The sequence below is a fragment of the Dromiciops gliroides genome, chromosome 2, assembly GCF_019393635.1.
Source record: "Dromiciops gliroides isolate mDroGli1 chromosome 2, mDroGli1.pri, whole genome shotgun sequence".
NCBI lineage: Eukaryota > Metazoa > Chordata > Mammalia > Microbiotheria > Microbiotheriidae > Dromiciops > Dromiciops gliroides.
Window position 1 is genome coordinate 443,038,260 of NC_057862.1, and position 17,031 is coordinate 443,055,290.

Genomic DNA, 17,031 nt, shown 5'->3' on the forward strand with positions numbered 1-17,031 from the left:
CAAGATTTAAAATGCTCACATCCCTTCCTCAGCCTCAGTCTTGGTGGCTGAGTATTTCAGCACCTTATGGAATTGATGAGGTTGGGGTTGGTAAAGTTCAATTTTACCCACTCACCTGAATTGATTGTACTCCGAGAAGAAGGTACAAGTAAAAATGATAAGGTATTGCATCCATCCGTCCATCCGTCCGTCCACCTGTCTACCCGTCCACCCATCTGTTTCAAGGTAGTAAATGAGCTGAAGAGTCAGTCAGTCAGTCAGCCTACCAGCCTGCTTAGCTCCGGGTCCCAATCGCTCAATGGCAGGGAAGGATCCGTTGCTCGGGCAGTCTGTAGGCTGCAGAGATGGTTGACTTGCCTTGGCTAGAAGACTGTCTGAGGAGCAGCTCACTGACTGCTCTCTTAACACAGACACCTTTTCGTATTCGCCATTATAACTGACAAACAGCTTGGGGTCTCGGTTCGGAAGCGAGGTTTTTATTTCCCTGACAGAGTCCCCAACCCTATTCTTCAAGGGCTGAAAGGCTGCGGCCGGATTGTAGAACCCCAGACACCCTGGGGAGATGAGAGAGTGAACCCACTAGCATTATCTAATTTAAGGAAAACAGCTCGGTGGACCAGAAGCGCTCATCACCTTGCATCGTTTACATGGCTCTCGCAAGAAAGAGAACCAAGAGCTGCGACCGTCTTTGCCTCCGGCCAACTTCCCAACTGCACTGCATTGCTCGCTCGGGGCTTCTCGGAGGAACCCTAACCCAAAATTAAAAACAAGAACAAAAAACCTACGACCTGCCCAATGTTAAAAAAAAATTTTTTTTTAACACTTCCCCTTTCCATTCCCAGACCAGCATCACCCCCCGCCTGGGATTTCCACCCCCCCAGAGTGCATTTGCCTCTGACAGTATTAATCACACCTGCCAGTACTGACAGCGCCTTACAAGGCTGAGTTTCCAATGCATTCCCTCAGTTTAAAGGGGGGGGAAAGCACGAAAACAAACTTGCCGGGGGATTGAGGCAGCTCTGCTTCTTTTCCACAAAGAAATGACAAGAATAGCAACAACGTTGTATCCGTGCAGATACTGCCACAGAGGCGTGTGTGCGTGCGCGCGTGTGTTCACATTACCCATTGCAATGCGTGACGCCTGCTTGCATATAACTGCAATAGTTGCCCAGCTGCAATAATCGGATGCAATAGTTGCTCGGCAGCAAGAATGGGGATGTAGGACCCGGCAGCAAGCCCCTGCCAGGATACAATGACTGGTTGCAATAGTTCCCAGGGTGGCTTGCCGGTTTGCACCGATCCGCACACCTTGCTTTGTTTCACCGCCTCCCTCTAGTTGTCCATCTTTTCAATCCTCGAAATTCACTAGTTCTCCCTCTCCCCTGCCATTGTACATTCATTAGCACCTCGAAATTAAGTCCCCCCCACCCCCACCGGGCTACGAGGGTTTGGGGGGTGCTCCCCCTACCCCTTCAGGCGTTTACCTTCTGGATAGTTTGCTGAGTGACCTCCCCTTTGCCTCTAGGACGGGCAGATGCAAAGGCCACCGACATGTTTCTCTCCGCGGGTCTCAATCTTTAATCATTGGGGTTTATTATCTGGCTCCTCTCCCTGTCCAAAGGTTTCTCATTCTCCGCAGTCAATGGGGGGGGGGTGGGAGGTGGGGGAGGGCACATTAAGGGGAGATAAGGAAGTGGACTCGCCCATCCTCCGGCTCAGACTCACCCTCCAACAAGAACAAACGTTACGGATCCCACTCATGAAGTTCATTCAACTGCGTAAGATCTCCGTTACCATGAGCAAGAAGTGGAAGAACTGCTCCTGAAGGCCCCAAAGCCACAGGGTGCTCCCCTCCCTCTGGGCGGTCAGTAGTACGTTCCAGATCCCGTCGCTCGCGCACGGCCCCTTACGCTCTCGGGCTGCCTTACGCCAAGTGCGTACGGAGAGGCCAGCTGGGGCAAGCAGGGCTCGGCGGGGGCGCCAGGCGCAGACGCCGCTGTGAATCGTGAGAGCCGCAGCGCAGCTCCTGGCGATGAGTGTGCGCTTTTGAGTGTCTCTTCGGGTGGCGTTAGGTTGGGAGCTCAGAGCAGGGAGGGCGGTTGGTGGCCGTTGGCTGTCGACTGTCTGTGGTAGTCTTTTTACCACTCCCCCCCCCACCCCAACCCAAGCCAGGCCCCAGCGACCCTTTCCTCCCCTTCCCTTCCTCCCTCCCTCCTTTCCCTCCTTCCCTTCATCCTCCGGAGCCGGCGGCGCCCACCTCCCCCAGGGAGATGAGTTACGATCGGGCCATCACGGTCTTCTCCCCGGACGGGCACCTCTTCCAAGTGGAATACGCTCAGGAAGCGGTGAAAAAGGGTTCGACCGCGGTGAGGAGCTGGAGCAGGCCCGGGCCGCAGGGACGCCGGGGGCCGGGGGAGGAGGGGACGGGAGGGGAGAGCGGGCGGGAGGCCTGCCCGCTGCGAGGGAAGCGGGACGGCGGCCGCGGATGTGAGCCGAGCCCGGGCTAGAGCACTCGGCGACAGTCCGGTGGCTTGCCCGGGGATCTGGTGTCTGGGAACAGCGTTGCACATGGCCGCTCGCGGGACTGGGCCCCGGGCCTCAGGCCTCAGGCCCAAGGCTGGATGAGCCTTTTGGAATCTAGGCCGAAGGAGGCCGGTTGTAGTGGGGCCTCCGCCACCGGAGCTTTTAATGGCATTTTTCTTGAAGGAGAAAAGCACGTGTCCTGGGGATTAAGGGTGTACTTGGGCAACTGGGTTGTGTTTGGCCGCGGCAGGTGAGGTAGGCCCGGGCTGGTGGACTGGGCACGGCCTCCGAGGAAGCAGGCTGGGGACCCCGAAGGCTGTTGCTGAGCCAATCGTGAGAATCTCGCCTGGAGCGGGGAAAACCCACCGAAATATGGTGATAGCTCTTGATAAGTGGATTCTTGTAATGGAAGTATTCCCAGACTATATTGCCACAGACAAAGAATCCCACGAACACAGGATTGCCCTTAGAAATACCTTTAAAAGCCATTTCGATGCATTTGTGTATGTTTTGTGAGTTACCTAACTGGAGTTTCCTCCTTACATGAACTTTGAAACTAATTGTGACTCCCTCATTTAATGTTTTAAAATTTTTGTGTTTAAAATTTTGTGTTTTGAGTTCACGTGATTTATGGAAACTGAAAGAGAAAATAGATACGTGGTTTCCCTAAGGGCACAGGAAGAGATGATATTTGAACTTAGTAGAAATGTGTAATTTTGTCAACTAATTAGTTCTGGGATACCTGATTTTCTACCCCTTTGGAATAGTAATGCTATATATTCCATTATTTAATGGTTGATAACGGAAGCTGTATTCCATTTTTCCCAATAAGTGAGGAATTTTATTTTCATTAAAAACAAACACGTAAGTAGCCAAGCTGGCACTGAAGATACAATGAAAAGTCACAGCTGCTACCCTGAAGCAGCTTGCTGTTTAAGAAGGGGAATAGACGTATCTTGTTTCTGTCTTAATTCGAATGCACATAGTTCCTTTGCCAAAGTAACTGAGTCCTCTCCTTTGTGTCAGTGAGTTTGTTTTGTTGTAGGTTGGATTTTCATAAGCTCTGTTTCGAAATATCACTATGGAATTGCTTTAGAATGTGGGGAAATTTTTTTCATATTGGTCTGTTGAGGAAAAGAAAGAACTAAGACAGTTATGTGGCCTACTGACTTGTTAGGAAAATCCACTGACATTTGAATTCGTTTTAGTTGGAAGTATAAAACAAGGCATTCTAATTGAAAATGGAATGATTGGGAGCAATTGGGAAAAGAAGACCAAATAAATTTGTTTTCATTTTTATGGTCATTCCTAGTCATTTGGCTTAGATAACTAGACTACAATTGTCCTGTTTAAGGATCAGTGAACTTTGTTTAAAAACCTGCTGGTAATTGCCTTACGTTGTGCTTTAGAAAGAGAATTAAAAGAGATTAAAAATGATTGTGAAATATTAAGGTTATCACCTTTCCTTCTATCTCATCTCATTATTCTCAAAGGCCAGTTAACAGCTTTTCCAAAGCATCAGTCTGAGATTGGCTAAATTTGCTATCTTGGTTGGTTTCACTTTTGCACTTGAGACTGGGAAAGCTAAATTCTAAATGAACAGTTATATGGAAGTTGCTGAGACTTGATGGTACAAAGAGAGAAGCTAGCATTGACCCAATCTAGAAATTAAGTGGACAGTTCAAGACCAACATTCTGATGTAGTTGTGACTTTTATTAAGCAGGTGAGTTAGATGGACAGAAGATAGACAGCCCTTGAAATTCACTGATTTCCCCTTTGCCAGGGAAAGCAGTTATAGTCAAAGATACAGATGAGCATAAAGCAAAGAGTGGCATTTAGACATTACCACTAATAGAGTTCCCAGAACAGGCTTTAGGACTAATAATTTATTCATTCCTGAGTCTGACTTTTCTGCCATTAATAAGCCTTTAACTGCTGTGTGCTTAGTGTCAGGTTGGCCTATCATCCATAATTCATTTTGTGTCTCTCATTTTGCCTGCTGAAATTTTGTTCTATAACTACATTAGTACCATTTTTGTGATGAGATTCATAAATTCTAACATACTTGGCAGTTTTCTGTCTTCCTCAAAATGTCTGATGCTTTTCTCCATCAACTAGGGTTTTGTACTAGTTCATGAGAGGAGGGTGGAGAGATGTAGGAATTTTGAAAATATTTTCAACTTGTGAGACTTATCTTTGTGCAAAATATAGTTAATTGTTCTAAAACATAAACTTTCAGGACTCAATTTTGCCTTTCCCTGAGTATTTACCTGGGTAATGGACCCATTTTAATTTTGTCTTTCTGTTTTGGATTTGGGGTAATTTTCCCAGAGTTTTCAGTGGTTGATAGAAGTGTTAGTAAAAACTCCAGTAATCATCCTCTTTACTGATACAAATGTTAAAATATTTGATCCCTAAATAAACTCAATCATCTGATAAATCATCATATATCATAGTTTGTATTGGGATGTGGCAGTGCAGCACAAAATATGATTTTTAAAAATTTCATGACTTTGGTTATTTGGTTATATTCAGTGGGATGACATTAAAAATATTTTATTTGGGGGCAGCTAGATGGCGCAGTGGATAGAGCACTGGCCCTGGATTCAGGAGTACCTGAGTTCAAATCCGGCCTCAGACACTTAACACTTATACTAGCTGTGTGACCCTGGGCAAGTCACTTAACCCAAATTGCCTTACTCAAAACAAAACAAACAAACAAAAATCTTTTATTTGAATATAATATTAAGAATATTTAAAATAGAGTAGCCATCAAGACTGTTTTTATTAGAGCTTTTTACCTTAAGGGTGCTCCCTTGGAGAAAATAATGCAGAGTAAAATTGAATTAGTATAAATAAGGTAAGGCATCTCAGGATAATTTCTTTCTTTAATTGTAAATGTGAAGAAACTTAGAAAATTATCTCTTAGTAAGTTAAGTATTAGATGGCTCCAGTCATTAGTATATAAGATATCAATATTTGGTAAAGTTTTACAAGTAGACCCTTTGGATGAGAAGCAGTTGAATTAAACAACCCTGTGTTTGATAAACCTTATAACATGTGGTGGTAGTAGTGGTAAAGTGGGGAGGACTCACTATGTGACAGGAGCTGCTAGAGAAATTGGAAGGAAATTTGGTACAAATTAGGTGTAGATCAACAGCTGACCATAATAGAGTCAAATAGATCTGCCACCTGAATATTACAGATCACACCCTTTAAAAATCTTTTACAGTTGTAAATTGGGAGAAAAGTTATATACAAACAAGAAGTGATTACAAAAGATAAAATAATTAATTTTGATTATGTGAAATTGAAAAGCTTTTTCACTATCCAAAGTCAGTTCAACTAAGAGAAGTCATTAATTGGGGGAAAATCTTTGCATCAATTATCTTTGGTATAAGTCTGATATCCCAAGATACATATGGAATTAACATAGATATATAACAGCAAAAACAGTTTTTCAGTGGATAAGTTCTCAAAGAAGATGAACAAGCAGTTCTTAAAAGAATTGCAAACTTAACTGTATAAAAGATTGCTTCAAATCACTGTAAAGAGAAATACAAATCAAAAGAATTAAAGTTTCACCTTACACCCAAAAAACTGGCAAAGATAACAAAAGATGGGAATATTCAGTTTTGGAAGGGTTATAGAAAGATGGGCATACTCATTTATAGTTGGTATAGCTGTTAATTGGTGTAAAAAGTCTGTAATGAAATTTGGAGTTATGTGAAGAAAGCGTCTAAATTGTCCATGCCCTTTGACTCCAGTGCTAGACACATACCCCTAGGAGGTGAAAGATAGAAAGGTCTAATATTCTCCAAAATATCTATAGCAACACGTTTTGTAGTATCAAAGAACTGGAAACAAACAAATGCACATTGATTCGGGAGCAGCCAAATAAATGATGGTATATTAATATAATAGAATAAACTGTGTTATATGAAATAATGGATATGAAGGATACAGCAAGGCATAGGAAGACACATAAACCAATGCCAAGTAAAGTAAGTGGAACTAGAAAAATAATGTAAACAATTACAACTTGTAAATAAAAAGAATAATAACAACAATAAAACCCAAATAGACCATATATAACAAATATTGCCAACCTTGGTGGCAGATATTGCATTTGCCTAAGCTGGGGAAAGAAGCTAAATAGCCAACGGGGTAATAAAGTAGTGAGAGCCTTGCAGATGTATTTGTGGAGGGCAGCCATCTGAGGGATGCCCTTTGTTGATATCTGAGCCTTAGATGTGCATTAGACATGATAAAACCTGGTACCATTTTTATCAAACTTGTTAAATTTATTGAAGGTTGGTGTACGAGGAAAAGATATTGTTGTTCTTGGTGTAGAGAAGAAATCAGTGGCCAAACTACAAGATGAAAGGACTGTGCGGAAGATCTGTGCATTGGATGACAATGTCTGCATGGCATTTGCAGGTATGGCTTTTATGAGACAGTAAACTTTCTTGTTCTGTGGTGTTCCTTGTTTGGTTTTGTTTTGTTTTTTGGGGGGGAGGCAATTGGGGTTAAGTGACTTGCCCAGAGTCACACAGCTAGTAAGTGTCAAGTGTCTGAGACCGGATTTGAATTCAGGTCCTCCTGACTCCAGGGCTGGTGCTCCAGTGCTGGTGGATACACTGCGCCACCTAGCTGCCCCTGTTCCTGTATTTTTTAAAAGAAGGCTTAGTGGTTAAATTGGGGATGACTTGTTTCAGTAGGACAAGCAAATTTGCTCATTGTGTAAAATAACATGTCTAAAGAAACCTAGCTGTGGGTCTGAAGGGAGAGGTTAGGGGGAGATCTTGCCAATATTTTAATTAGAGTGTGGCTTTCATTCTTAGTAAACATTTATTATGCACTTGTTATATAGCAGGCCCTGTGTTAAGTGCTGTAGAATACAAAAGGAGTTCACAGTCTAATAAGTAGCTAAAGCTGCTGCCTTCCTTACTGATACATAAGCAGAACTGTTTCCTTTGTACTAAATGGAGATCATCTCTCAATATAGGGATGCTGTACCTTGCCTTTTATTTTCAGCTTTTTAATAATCACTTTTTTTGGCCACTATGTCATCAAACTACTTAAACAGGTCAGTCTTTCCAGAGCATGCGTATTGGGAGAATTTAGATTTCATCTTAGTGATAGAGCTTGTTTTAACTTACTTTAAACAAAGATAATGGATAAGAATCCAAATATACACAAAATAGAAATTAGATTGGGATTGTTTGATTCACAACAGGGTTACTTTAATTAGAAAACCCATAGAGTACATTAAAGTATGACATGATGCACCAAAGTGTGATTTTAGGTTAAGTTGCACAGTGGATAGAGTATTGTACTTAGAGCCTGAGTTTGAAACCTATCTCAAAACACTTAGTAGCTAGATGACCATGGGTAAGTCTCTTAACCAATCTGTGCTTCAGTGTCTCCCTCTAAAATGGGGATAATGATAGTATCTACCTCCCAAGGTAGTTATAAGGATAAAATGAGTTAATGATTTTGTGCTTTGTAAACCTTAAAGCATCATAAACTATCGTCATTTTTTAGCGTCATTATTATTAGAAGCAGGCAGCTAGATGGCACAGTGGTAGAGTACTGGGTCTGGAGGCAGGAAGACTCATCTTCCAAACTCTGCCTTAGTTTCCTCACATGTAAAATGAGCTGCAAAAGGAAATAGCAGATCACTCCAGTATCTCTTCCAAGAAAACTCCAAATGAAGTTATGCAAAATTGGACACAACTGAACAGGTTTCAGTTACAGGCAGCTGGGTGGCACAATGGATAGGCCCTAAGCCTGGAATCAGGAAGACCTGAGTTCAGATTTGTGTGGTACAGTGCCTAGCACACCATAGGCACTTAATAAATAAATGTTTATTGATGGATTGGTAGAATCCAGACTCAGAAACTTATTAGCTGAGTGACACTGGGCAAGTCACTTAACCTGTTTGCTTCAATTTCCTCAACTGTAACATAAGAACAGTACCCATTTCCCAGGGTTGTTGTGAGGATCACATAAGATAATATTTATAAAGTGCTTAGTACCCTTAATACTACCATCCTGTTACTACCATAAAGAAGAATGTTTCCGATTGTGAACTCAGGTATACTGCCTCTAATGTGCAGTACTTCTCTGCTTCTGTATGTAGCTGAGTTCTAATCAGTCTTTCTGGGTGCTTTCTTAATCTGCATACATTCCTCTAGAGCAGGGCTTCTTAAACTTTTTCCCCTCACCACTACTTTTCACCTGAGAAATGTTGACATAACCCCAGGCATATAGGCATATAAAATAGATATACATAGGATTTTACTGCTGCCAAATTTTTCACAACCGAATATAGGGCTTCAACCACAGTTGGACAGGAGATGGGATTAGCACAGGTTTCAATAGTTCTGTGTGACTTCGATGCAAAATTTGAGCAGCACTAGTTTGGGACCAGGATAACAGGGAATCGTTAAATTTTGCAAAAGATTAAACTGAAACAAAGGTGAAAACTAAAACCATTTTCTTGTTATTGAGCCAAATGAAAAATTCGGGTCAAACTAAAAAGTCATTCTGCTGATTGTAGGGCTCACTGCTGATGCTAGAATAGTTATAAATAGAGCTCGTGTGGAGTGCCAGAGTCATCGGCTCACTGTGGAGGATCCTGTCACAGTGGAATATATAACCCGTTACATCGCTAGTCTGAAGCAGGTTTGTTTCCAAGTTTTATACTGAAAATGTTTTCTTCAGTAATCACTTTGTGTGGGGATATTGAACACAGATTATACTAATTTGTAAAGGAAAACGAAGTGTTTACTGGTTTTTTCTTGCCCTTTTGTTACAAAGGTGTAACATTTCTTTTCTAATGTACATATCTAGTTCATTTGCTTTTTGTGTAGAGGGTCTTGAAGGACCCTCTGATCTTTGGCCTTAGAAAAGGTAAAATTTTAAACTTTTATTCTAATCATTTACAAGTAGGTAAAATGTCATGTGGTTGTTTTTTTTTTTTGACTCCTAGACTTAACCAGTTTTTCTGAAAGAAAAAATGTTTTTTTATGACCTTAATGCAGATGCTTTACCAGTCAGAGGTAATCAGGAACTTTGAAACCTGTTTACCTTCTTAGCAAAATATGATTGGTCCTTAAAGTTTATTTCTTCTACACAAGAGTCTTTTTCGCAATTGTCATTATAGAAAATTAGTTTTAAAATTCCATCACCTTGAGTTTTTGGGTGACTGTGATAACTGATTTGTCTTTTTAATAGGAATCCATGTACTATAGTGAAGTTGAAAGATGAATAAACGGAAGAATAAGAGCTAAAGCAAATCAGTTTGTCATCTTATTGCTGATGACCTTGACAATTCATAAAATCATTGTTTCATTAGACTTCTTGTAGTAAACTGAACCTGAGTGTGAAATGTCAGTCTTTACCCTAGGTTCTTTTTTTCCCCCCTTTCTGGTCTTTGTTGGGTTCTTTTATGTTAAATATATTTTGGGATGAAGGGAAGGCATAGCAAATGTGTTTTGTTTTTCCTCTTAACCAGCGTTACACTCAGAGTAATGGGCGAAGACCTTTTGGCATCTCTGCTCTTATTGTGGGCTTTGACTTTGATGGAACTCCCAGACTTTACCAGACAGACCCCTCTGGCACATACCATGCATGGAAGGTGAGTGATCAGCTGAAAGGAAAGATACAGTATAGCGTCCTGCAAGCCTCATCAGAACCATTATATCTTTTTTCCTCAGTGCTATGTTAAACTGTCGTCCCTTCATTTCTGAACCAGTAAATGATTAAAAACTAAAATGATCTACTTTATCATAATTATCATTAACTTTATTCCCTGTATTATGAAAACTACCTACCTGGATGGTATGCCCAAAGTACTTTTAAGGATGTGGCTGTGAAACTTGTGAAAAAAAGTGTAGTTTCCTGTGATGCGGTTAACATTGTATTAATGCTCATATGATCCTATGGCAGATTTAGAGCTGGAAGGGAGCTTAGGCGATAGTCTATTCAACACTCTCATCTTCTAGCTGAGGAAACTGGCAAAGAGAGGGTGAGTGTCTTGCCCTGAGTTACTTAGGGCAAAAGTAGTACAAAGTAGTAAACCTAGGAAGATAAAGTAAAGATTTTACTATTTCATTTCTTCTTGTTTTTCAATAACAGACCTGCGTTACTGCATTCTGGGCAAGAGAAAACTCTAACTTTCTGTTTAAATGTTTAAACAATTATTTGCAGGAAAAGTTAGAATTTCAGGTCTTGAAGAGATTCCTAATGTTGGAGGTTATTCTGGAAGTGCTGGCATGTGGTTGCCCTTTATTATAAGTTCCTTCACTGTTAACAGATTTTGCTACAAGTTAACAGTTGCTTCATAAAATATTGATTGGGTTAGAGTGGAAAAACCATTTCTCCAAAACTCTTCCCCTGATGTATGTTGCTCACTTCTTTATCTGTCTGGTACATTTGACAGGTAGAATGAAATACATCTTTAGCCCCTGTGACTTTACTTAGAAAAGTTAAAATGTTAGCTTTTATTATAGTCATTTGTAAGGTAGAATGATGTCTTGTATTTTCTTACTCATTTGATATTAAATCGTTTTTTTTTATAAGCATAAATGTAATCTTCCTTTTTTAGAAGTGCTTGCCATAGATGTTTAAAATTGCATTAGTAAAATTAAAACCCCCACTGTACGCCCAGTTGAATTCCCCACAGCACACCATCCCTGAAAACAGCAAAATGAAACAGTTAAAGAGTGAGGTTGACTGATAACATGAAATCGTTTTCAACAAGTTTGTGCTCTTTAAGTTAATATAAAGTTAACCAGCGGTTTTGATCTGGGTTTTGTTGTCTTTGTGAGATAATGTGGTTTAGTGGCTTATTAGCAAAGTTTGGGCACATAGTAGGTACTTAACGTTTATTGACTATTATCAGAAAGAGTCCTGGACTGAATCACATCTAAATTTGAGTCACAGCTTTGCCACTAATTTTCTCTGTGAATTCTTTGGTGGGCCTTAGTTTCCTTATTTGTAAAAATAAGAGTTGGAGGGCAGGGGTAAGACCTAGATCCAAATGCAGACCAAAACAGATTTAAAATGTTACTGAGAAATATTTAACAAAACAAAAATACAAGAGGATCTTAATATGTGGGTTTATAAGTCAGTATGCAGCTTTGCAGGCATCCTGAGGTACAGTGTAGTAGCCCTGAGTTTGACACTATTAAACTAGATTATTTCTAAGGGCTCAACAACACAATGTTTCTGTATATGAAGACCTCCAGTGAGTGTAATTGCATTGGCATTTTTGCTTTGCTTCTTTTGTAACTCACAAGAACATAATTCACATTTCATTTTAGGTTAGGTTAGGAAATCTGCTAGACAATTAGTAAAATTAAAACCCCCACTATACGCCCAGTTGAATTCCCCACAGCACACCATCCCTGAAAACAGCAAAATGAAACAGTTAAAGAGTGAGGTTGACTGATAACATGAAATCGTTTTCAACAAGTTTGTGCTCTTTAAGTTAATATAAAGTTAACCAGCGGTTTTGATCTGGGTTTTGTTGTCTTTGTGAGATAATGTGGTTTAGTGGCTTATTAGCTACAGATGAAGAAACCAGGCTAGTGACCAAATGATTTCACCTGTATGACACAGTAATAATACAGATCTATTCACTTCTAGTCTATTGTGGTTTTCCATTTATTGCACCTGCTGTACAAATAAGTATCCCTGAAACTGATTCATTCACACAAGGATGAACATGAGGATCATAACCTTAGCCAGTTGTACTTTGGGTGTGTTTACTGGCTATTTTATTCATTCTTTGATTTTGTATTTGATTTCAGTATGGTGAATGAGATGTGTCTCTTTCAGGCTAATGCTATTGGTAGAGGAGCCAAGTCAGTCCGAGAATTTTTGGAGAAGAACTATACTGATGAAGCCATTGAAACTGATGATTTGACCATCAAACTTGTTATCAAGGCCCTTCTGGAAGTGAGTTTGACAGTGAAATGTTTCTCTTTGTTCTAACTTTTTTCAGAAAACTAGCCTCCCATATTCCATTCTTCCTTTTAAGCCCAGGAGAAAAATCATTTAATAGTTAGCTACCAATCATATGAGCATTTGTAGGGATGAGACTGACATTCCATTCTTTGATTGTACATACTTTTCTACTATCTTACATGTAGTATAGACAATTCTCCATTGGTGCTGGGATTAATATTTCCTTTTTGAAACTTTACACTTCCTTCTCAGCCTTTCTGCTATTGCTTTTGGGGAAGCATTTTCTTGTTAATTATCATCTAGCAGAAAAAGAAAGAGTAGGAAAAACTTATTCCGTATTAGTCAGTTTTTATTGTCTAGTATAGGAAGTCAAAACACATTTAAGCAATGTTTTGGAAAGCATTAACATTTTGGTTATCCATCTAACTCCTGCTTTGGGTTTTGGTAATACGTGTTTAGTTCAAATACACTTAAAAAAACCCCAAAACACCCACATATATTAAATAAGCATTATGTAGGCTCTTATGAAGAGAACACAAGTGAGGATTTGGGTTTGTGAAGGTGGGCAGGAGCAAAAATGTCCTTACGCTCTTTTCTTGTTCTTTGTTCCCTATTCTTTCCATTCCTGTTACAGGTGGTTCAGTCAGGGGGCAAAAACATTGAACTAGCTGTCATGAGAAGAGATCAGCCTCTTAAGGTAAATGCCATGGTTTTCTTCTTTCTTCCATGATCCATTTAGAATCTTCTGCTTACTAACCCCAAGACCTAGAAGTATTTAAAAAGTTGTTGCTGCCTAGCTTTAAAGTGGATTTTTTTTCCCTTGTCCGTTTGGCTTTGTTAGTCCTCCCTCTGGGCATTGTGTTTACTTAGTTGGCTAAACAGATGGACTGTTCTTGTCTATGCCAGTTGCTTTCACAAAATGGCTGGGGGGGGGGGGAGGGACCACAAAAGCCTGAAAAAGAAATTTTGCCTACTCAGCAGTGCTTTATTGGGGCTGGGCAGAGACTTCCACAGATTTAATTAAAAAGTAATAAGTAGGGGCAGCTAGGTGGCGAAGTGGATAGAGCACCGGCCCTGGAGTCAGGAGTACCTGAGTTCAAATCCGGCCTCAGACACTTAACACTTATACTAGCTGTGTGACCCTGGGCAAGTCACTTAACCCCAATTGCCTCACTTAAAAAAAAAAAAGTAGTCAGGAAATGTGGATAATTTCATAATATACTATGACCATAAAATATTTGATTGCTGTCAAGAACATAAGAATATTTGCTAGTTGGGTATGGCATGGTGGTACCATGAAGAGTGTTAGTATATTTGGAGTTAGTGTATATAGGTCTGAATCTAGGCTTTGTTACTATCTCTGTGACCTTAGTCAAGTTACTTAACCTGTCTGGGCTTTAATGTTTATATCTGATGATCTTAGCTATGATGTAAAATATTTCCCCCGATTTAGTTTCTTTCTTTCTTTCTTTTTTCTTTGGTGAGGCAATTGGGTAAGTGACTTGCCCAGGGTCACACAGCTAGTGTCGTGTCTGAGGCTGGATTTTAACTCAGGTCCTCCTGACTCCAGGGCCGGTGCTCTATCCAGTGCGCCACCTAGCTGCCCCGATTTAGTTTATTTCTAAGGGGACAGGCTGAGAGTTTAAATCTCTGTCTTTCAAAATCAACAACAATAGGGGCAACATAGGATCTCAGTTTTCCATTTCCAAAAAAGGGGAACAAATGTTCTAATTTGGCTTGAGTCTGATAGTTTTCACCATGGAGAATAGTGGGAAGGGATTTCTGGCTAAGGCTTAGGACTCAGGAACTCAGTAGGCTGATAATTATGAATGGAATCTTTCTTTTGTTAGATTCTAAATCCTGAAGAAATTGAAAAGTATGTGGCTGAAATTGAAAAAGAAAAAGAAGAAAATGAAAAGAAGAAACAAAAGAAAACATCATGATGAATGAAATTCAGTTGCTTTAGCTATTTGTTTTTAATCCATTCAAATCATGGTGATTCTACAAATGACAAGTAGGCAGCTCCAGTCCATTTATTCATATTGTACCTCTGAGTGACCTACAATAAACCTATGTATTTTTTAAGCCCTTTTCCCCCCTAAACAGTGTTTATTATTTGTATCTATAAAAAAGGTGTTTACAAAAATGCAATTTTTACCACCTCTGCAATTGTACATCTGGGTGCAGTTTCCATTAATTTGACAGACTTTATACTAGATCAAATTTAAGCAGTTCTCTTCTTTAGCACTTTTCGAATCTTAGCCTAGTAGTCAAACTTGAAATTAAATTTTCATTGAGATTATCCCACCTGTTCTTCATGTGTCCCCATTTGGGTGGAACAACATGGGGGCGGGGGCAGTCATGGACAGCAGTTAAAAAGCTTCCTTGCTTTGAATGTCAGAAGCACCAGGGGCAATCTTAAGAGAATTACCATTTTTGAGCATTTAAAACAATGCATTTTCAACAATGAATCTTACTTTGAATAGGTACCACTTTATTAGAAAACAGACCAATTTATTGAGAACATACTTATTGGAAGATGTTCCATTTTATATATTATTGGATTGTTTCTTTCTATTCCTCAAAACTATTCTTGTCAGTTTTCTCCCATCTTATTAAAGGTAACTAGGAGTTTCCAGTTAGGCATCTTGCAAAGAACAGAGGCTAATGAACCAAGTGAGCATGATTCTAGTGTTTTATATTCTCTGAGCCCCAGGGCACATTCGTTCACTTCTCTAGTCCTCCCATGGAGATTTGGAGTCCTTTTTCCAAAATGCTCATCTGTTACCCCTTTCTCATCCATTAAGTTGCTTTTGAAGGGTTCTTAGCTTCTTTCCCTCCCACCCACCCTACTCCTCATTTAGGAAAAAAATAATTTTAAGTCTTTTACCACTGCTCACCACCTTAAATATATCCCAAATTTGGCTCACTTTCTCAAGCAAATTATTCATTGTTAGAGTTGATAGCTGGATTGCACAACATAGGTACAGCCAAAATTAGTCACAGGTGAGAAGCTGTCCAGCTTAAATACATTTAGACCGCACTGGAGAAAAGTAGTGCCCATTAGGCATCAAAAATTAAGTCAATTATTACAGAATTTGTATTCAGTTAGTCCTAAGTACTACTACAGAATTACAACTTGTAGTAATTTCATTACCAAGGATGTTCATCGTGAAAATTAGTATTAGGCTTAGCCAAATCTTCCTACTAATCAGTGATGTTTGGTTGAAAGAGAATATGTAGCGGTTATTTTTTTTTTAAAGCCCAGAAGGGAGAATTTTAAAAACCCACCTCAAAAAAGTCTAGAAATGTGATTTACATGATTTCATTGGTTTTGATACAGTACCAAATAAACAGATTCAAATTGTCAAATTAGAGTTTTTGTTGGCCGCCTCATTGAGATCTTCTAGAGTAAGTGAAGGATCAGAGGTCTATCTTTAAGAAAATAGTTAACAAGGGTATCCCGGTTCCATGGGAATGGGAAGACAGCATGTCTAGTTCTTTATAGCTTCAGGTCTATGCTAATTATGCAGTAACTAACACCTCCACAATAATATCTAGGGAATACAGCTAATATTTTTATATCATACTAAGATTATCTGGTTTTAACATAATGTGTTATTTTATTGACCCCTGGTGAGGCCCAACAGTCAGGTACTTTACCTTGGGGCTTAACTGTCCAACTAGGTTTCTAGTGTTGGCTTCTTGAAGCCAATCAACAGAAGGAGGCCCAAGTCCAGAGTTGCCTTCCTGTTCTAGTAGTTGCTTCACTATTTCCTTAAAGCCAGAATTTTGAGAGGCTTGAACTTTGTATCTCAGTAGTGGGACTAGTTAAGAGATCTCAGGTTAGTGATTTGCTTGTGTACTAGGAAGCTTAAAAAATAAAATGGAGCTATTAAGGGGCAGCTAGATGGCGCAGTGGATAGAGCACTGGCCTTGGAGTCAGGAGTACCTGAGTTCAAACCTGGCCTCAGACACTTAACACTTACTAGCTGTGTGACCCTGGGCAAGTCACTTAACCCCAATTGCCTCACTAAAAAAAAAAAAAAATGGAGCTATTGAGATAAAATTTAATGCGGAAAAAGCCCTGGGGGTGAAGATTGCAAACAACTGTGACTGTGACAGCAGAAGCAGCTAGTCAGCTTAGGCTTCCTTAATGTTGCACATTGTGTAATGTACAGAATGAACAGGCTTCACTCAAACAGGCTGTTAGGCCTTGTCTGGAATACTGTTTTTACTCCTGGAGTGGGAGCAGTGTGAGAAGGGAACTTGAAACTATGGCTATTAAGTGTTTGTTTTGTTTTGTTTTTTTAACCCAAACAACTAGGGATTGCTAAGCCTTATGGAATTTAAAAGTAGAAAGGACTTTAAGATAATATCAAAACCCCTCATTTTACAGATGTGGAATCCTGGGGCCAGGAGAAGAAAAGTGGCTTACTCAAAGCCGCACAAGTAATAGATGGCAGAACTTGGATTTGAATCTAGCTGACCCCAAATTTAGTTTACTTCATACATATACCATGGAACCT

At 40.0% G+C, this 17,031-nt stretch overlaps 2 protein-coding genes across 4 annotated transcripts in view; one reads left to right on the top strand and one right to left on the bottom strand.

Moving 5' to 3' along the window:
* SS18L1 (SS18L1 subunit of BAF chromatin remodeling complex) overlaps positions 1–1,638 on the bottom strand; it is a 53,556-nt gene extending 51,918 nt beyond the window's left edge. For both annotated transcript variants that reach the window (XM_043984460.1, XM_043984459.1), the window contains exon 1: positions 1,485–1,638. In XM_043984460.1, coding sequence (XP_043840395.1) covers positions 1,485–1,553 — 69 coding nt within the window. In that variant the 5' untranslated portion in view covers positions 1,554–1,638. The remainder of the gene's footprint in view (positions 1–1,484) is intronic.
* A 302-nt stretch (positions 1,639–1,940) lies between these two features.
* Positions 1,941–14,804, top strand: PSMA7 (proteasome 20S subunit alpha 7). Of its 2 annotated transcripts, none has more exons than XM_043985082.1 (7): positions 1,941–2,038; positions 6,838–6,964; positions 9,090–9,214; positions 10,047–10,169; positions 12,374–12,493; positions 13,137–13,199; positions 14,353–14,804. In XM_043985082.1, exons 1-7 carry the CDS (start codon positions 2,033–2,035, stop codon positions 14,443–14,445), a joined length of 657 nt encoding a protein of 218 aa, XP_043841017.1. In that variant the 5' UTR covers positions 1,941–2,032; the 3' UTR covers positions 14,446–14,804. The 2 variants fall into 2 exon arrangements, with proteins under 2 accessions (XP_043841017.1, XP_043841015.1); XM_043985080.1 differs by lacking the exon at positions 1,941–2,038 and adding an exon at positions 2,045–2,366.
* The last annotated feature ends 2,227 nt before the right edge of the window (positions 14,805–17,031 follow it).

Excerpts from the sequence above, each read along its gene's own strand:
- PSMA7 (XM_043985080.1), top strand. The coding sequence starts at position 2,271 with ATGAGTTACGATCGGGCCATCACGGTCTTCTCCCCGGACGGGCACCTC. Across the intron at positions 6,965-9,089 it reads TGTCTGCATGGCATTTGCAG|GGCTCACTGCTGATGCTAGA; the intron begins GTATGGCTTTTA and ends TGCTGATTGTAG. Across the intron at positions 9,215-10,046 it reads ACATCGCTAGTCTGAAGCAG|CGTTACACTCAGAGTAATGG; the intron begins GTTTGTTTCCAA and ends CCTCTTAACCAG.